General features: G+C 43.8%; 1 protein-coding gene across 1 annotated transcript; it reads left to right on the plus strand.

The window, feature by feature from the left end:
- The first annotated feature begins 919 nt into the window (after nucleotides 1-919).
- Nucleotides 920-2,968, plus strand: fuz (fuzzy planar cell polarity protein). Its single transcript, XM_039753806.1, has one exon. It carries the CDS (start codon nucleotides 1,254-1,256, stop codon nucleotides 2,508-2,510), a length of 1,257 nt encoding a protein of 418 aa, XP_039609740.1. The 5' UTR covers nucleotides 920-1,253; the 3' UTR covers nucleotides 2,511-2,968.
- Nucleotides 2,969-3,968: the final 1,000 nt, after the last annotated feature.

Here is a 3,968-nt window from a genome sequence, read left to right on the forward strand (position 1 = left end):
AAATAAAAGCCTAAAAACTTACGGATGGGCTAAACTTTCAATATAAGACATCATACCTTCTGTGTTCCTGAGGCATATTTGTTACCACAAAAGTGATCTGGAAATAATCATTTTATCGCATATTCTTGGTACTGTTTTTGTAGTAAGGATTTCTATTTGCTTGTGTGAATTCTCACATAAATAAAGAAGTAGCTCAAAACAAAACCAACCATGTGACACAAAACGTTTACTAAGATTTGGTCTTTCAAACAGAAATCACACAGCAGGGTTTAAAGATTATTGTGGAAGAAGACAAGTGGTACGCCATACCGTATTCCAGTTTCATGTGGCAAATGAACATATACCATGTTTGTAAATAAATACCTTTGACTTGAAAAATAATAAACTTATCCTATAGCTTGGGCTGGCACATTTTTCTTTATCCATTAAACAATCCTGTTATAAATCTGTGCTCTGGTTAAATGTTACCTTGTCACAGTTTTTTCTTGCTATTCAGTAATGGGTACTGCCTGCGTCATCAAAGCATATATAGAACGTTTAAAGTTTCGTTGTTATCATACTTAAACAAAAAGTTGTAAATCATAGTTTACAAATATCATTCACCAGTGTTATTTCCAAATGCGTATTTCCAACCGTTTCTTCCTTAATTTTCCATTTATTTTTGTAAAGGCAGCAGAATCTGATAATTAAGTCTGATCTGGCAGCTCTGGCTGCCGTTTTTTGCTTCTCTTTCTCATTCTTACTAGCAAAATGTGATAAGACAGCAAAAAAAAAATAATCTCAGAACACCGACAGTTTTACTTTAACCGCACTTCCTAGGTGGCGAACCGTTTGAATGGGTAATGAAGGTATTATGCGGAAGACATTGTTTGAACTACAACTCCCAGGTATCTTCGCGGTTGCACACACAATCGACGTCACCATACGTTGTGTCTTCTGGAAGCGCGGCGTTGCTGTGGAAACTCGCTTATGGCGGAAAGCGACAAGGGACAAGACGAAGTTTCATCAGTTTGGAAAGCAGCCCGGGTAAATCTCGTTACATTTTCTGGAAGTTTAACTTGCGCGGTCAGGGCTGCGGACTTTATGCAGCGGAGTGAGTAAAGCGAAGTCATTTTCATTAGGAGAAAACCTCTGAATGAAGAATTTATGGGACGAGGATCTGATGTGTCTCGAGACTTTGTATTTTTAAAATAATCGTGTCATGCCTTGCTCAAGTGCCGGGTGAGCCGGAGAGTCGCTTTTCAAGGCGCTCCATGATGTTCCAGGCGGGTGCAGTGCAGCTGCTGTGCCTCACAGCCAGCAGCGGCGTCCCCCTCTTCTGCCGCGGGCGCGGAGCCTCTCGGCAGCTGCCCTTTTCCGTGATCGGATCCCTAAACGGAGTGCACATGTTTGGCAGCAGTCAGGACGCCCAGCTGTCAAGCACTGTCACGGAATGGGGCCGGGTGCTGTGGAGGGTCTACCACGAAAGCATCACTCTTATCGCTGTCAGCTCAGAGGAGGGCGCTAGTGAGCTGTATCTCGAACGCCTTCTGGAGAATGTCTTCAGCTGCATGGTGCTGATCCTGGGCTTGGACGATCTGGCAAACATCAAGAATGTGGAGAGACTGAAGCGGGATCTTCGCTCCTGTTACAAGCTTATCGACAGTTTTCTGGAGGTACCCAATGAGGGTGTCGGTGATCTGACACACTGTGCAGACTGTTTAATTCCTCAGGAACCGACCATCCTCCAAGAGTGCTTAGATGGCTTCTCCCAGGCTGCTGAGAGTGAGTTTGGATGCCTGTTGGTGGATGGGAAGATTGTTGTGGCCACAGAAAAATGGTGGCGCCTGGCCCCACAGGAAGTGGTTCTTCTCTCTTTTCTAGTGCGCTCTTTGGGAGGAAGTTCTTCTAGAGACTATCCTGTGTTCCTACCCCAGGGGAGTCCTAATGTCCCTCATCGTCTACTCTGCTTTCAGTTACTTGCTGGGGTCGATGTGTGCGTACTTTGTGGGCCCACCCCATCACTGCAAAAAGTCGAAAGAGAGCTTGTCTGCCGGTTCTGGTCCCCATTAATTGACTGCTTGCGCATCTGCGTTCGCCTGAAGGGACGTTGCTTCCCAGGCACAGTGTCAATCCCACAGGGGATTCTGGGACTGCTTCTGATCAACAGGGATAACAGTCGGGCGCTCTGTTCCATCCAGGGTTTCCAGGAGTCGGCCCAGAGCAGTGGATCTTTTTCACAAGAGAGACGGAGAGAGCTGCTTCGACAGTTCTACACGCTGGCCACCACCCGTTACTTTTTAGCAGAGCCACAGGGCGAGAAGCACAGGGCCTTGACCGAAGAGTTCCAGTTTGGCTTCACTCATGAGCCTGTGCAGTGTTACCTGGTTACAGATGATTGCAAATGCTTTGGAATTCAGACCCCACAGTACCAATGCTTTGTGCTGACCACTGATAGTGTGCCCACCTTTGCCTTGCGGTCTCTAGCCACTCGCACACTAACTGCTCTCACCACCCAGACTGCTTTCTGAAGAGTAGTATGCCAGCCGGGAGTCACGTTGGTCTTGTCAGCATACGAGTGTGTGTTCACCTGCACTCCTCTGTGTCCGGGCAAGAGACATGAGGTCCTAACTGCTGGCCGAACAAAAGGATTTGACAAGTCCTGATACTGAAATACCTTTTGAATCTTATGCTGCTTGCATTTTTTAATTCACCTGTGACTTTTCAAAAGTTTAAGGCGTACCAGTTATAACAATATGTTTTCAGAAACAGTTTGGCTTGACCTGCATTTTATTAAAAATGGTAAAAATGGGACTGCATATCTTGAGCTTTTCTGGCAAGTTTTGGGCCAATTGTCAAGTCAGGTGAGGTCAGTTTATTTTTGTATTATTACATTCCTTTTATTTAATTTCAAAACACTCAAGGTCACATTATCAATTATAAAACAACACATCAAAAAATAAACACTGTTAAAGGATAAGTTACTTCACAATCATGGCATGAATTATTTTCCTGTATAAAATTTTGTTCTAGATAAAGCTGAGCGACTGCGGTGGGCTAGCGCCCTGCCTGGGGTTTGTTTCCTGCCTTGCACCCTGTGTTGGCTGGGATTGGCTCCAGCAGACCCCCGTTCCCCTGTAGTTAGGATATAACAGGTTGGATAATGGATGGATGGATAATGCTGAGCGATATGACATAAACATTAAAAACATTTATGGATTATTTAAATATTTTAACATAGAGATCATGTCCAACTATTCTTGAGGAGAAAAAAAATACACAAATGAATTAAAAATGACGTCCACAATTTGCGTAATGAAAATATGGTAGAAAATGTACTAATGCTGTAAACCTTCACTTGTCTTTGTGGCCTGTGCAGACGCTGTAGCCTTCAATGGACTGAGTCTGGTGGGTCGGTTCTAGAACTTTCTTAATCCAATTCAGAGTTGTGGGGGCCAAAGGCTACCCCACCAGGATTGGACAAAATCCTGAAAACAGGACTCTAGTCCATCACAGGGACCACTCACAACCATCATATTTCCAAGTGTCCATGGACATAACGTAAATGAATACAAATTTTGGAATTAATTTCATCTGAGGTTGAGAATGTGTGGCTGTAGTAATTTCCATGAAATGACAATTACAAAGCTGTTCAGTTATGACAGATGTTAAGAGAATAACAGAAGTGAAAGGTCGCCTTTATTACAGTGAGTGACCATTATGGATATCCGGTGAATGTGTGCTCTGATGGTAAATTACAGGGTGACCAGATTTTCAAAGTCCCAAACCAGAAAACTTGTGTGTCCACGCATAATGGCTGCTTTATCTCATCATCATCATTATAATCATCCGAGAGAGATTAGGACACAGATAATAACCCCTTTTGACAAATGATTCCACCCAGTGCTTTACGTTTAAACAGATACAGTAAATGACAGTGCTCGGTTTTTGTCCACTTCTTGTTCCTTGTTGCGGTGCTGTTTAAAGTA

Source organism: Polypterus senegalus, chromosome 5, assembly GCF_016835505.1.
Source record: "Polypterus senegalus isolate Bchr_013 chromosome 5, ASM1683550v1, whole genome shotgun sequence".
NCBI lineage: Eukaryota > Metazoa > Chordata > Cladistia > Polypteriformes > Polypteridae > Polypterus > Polypterus senegalus.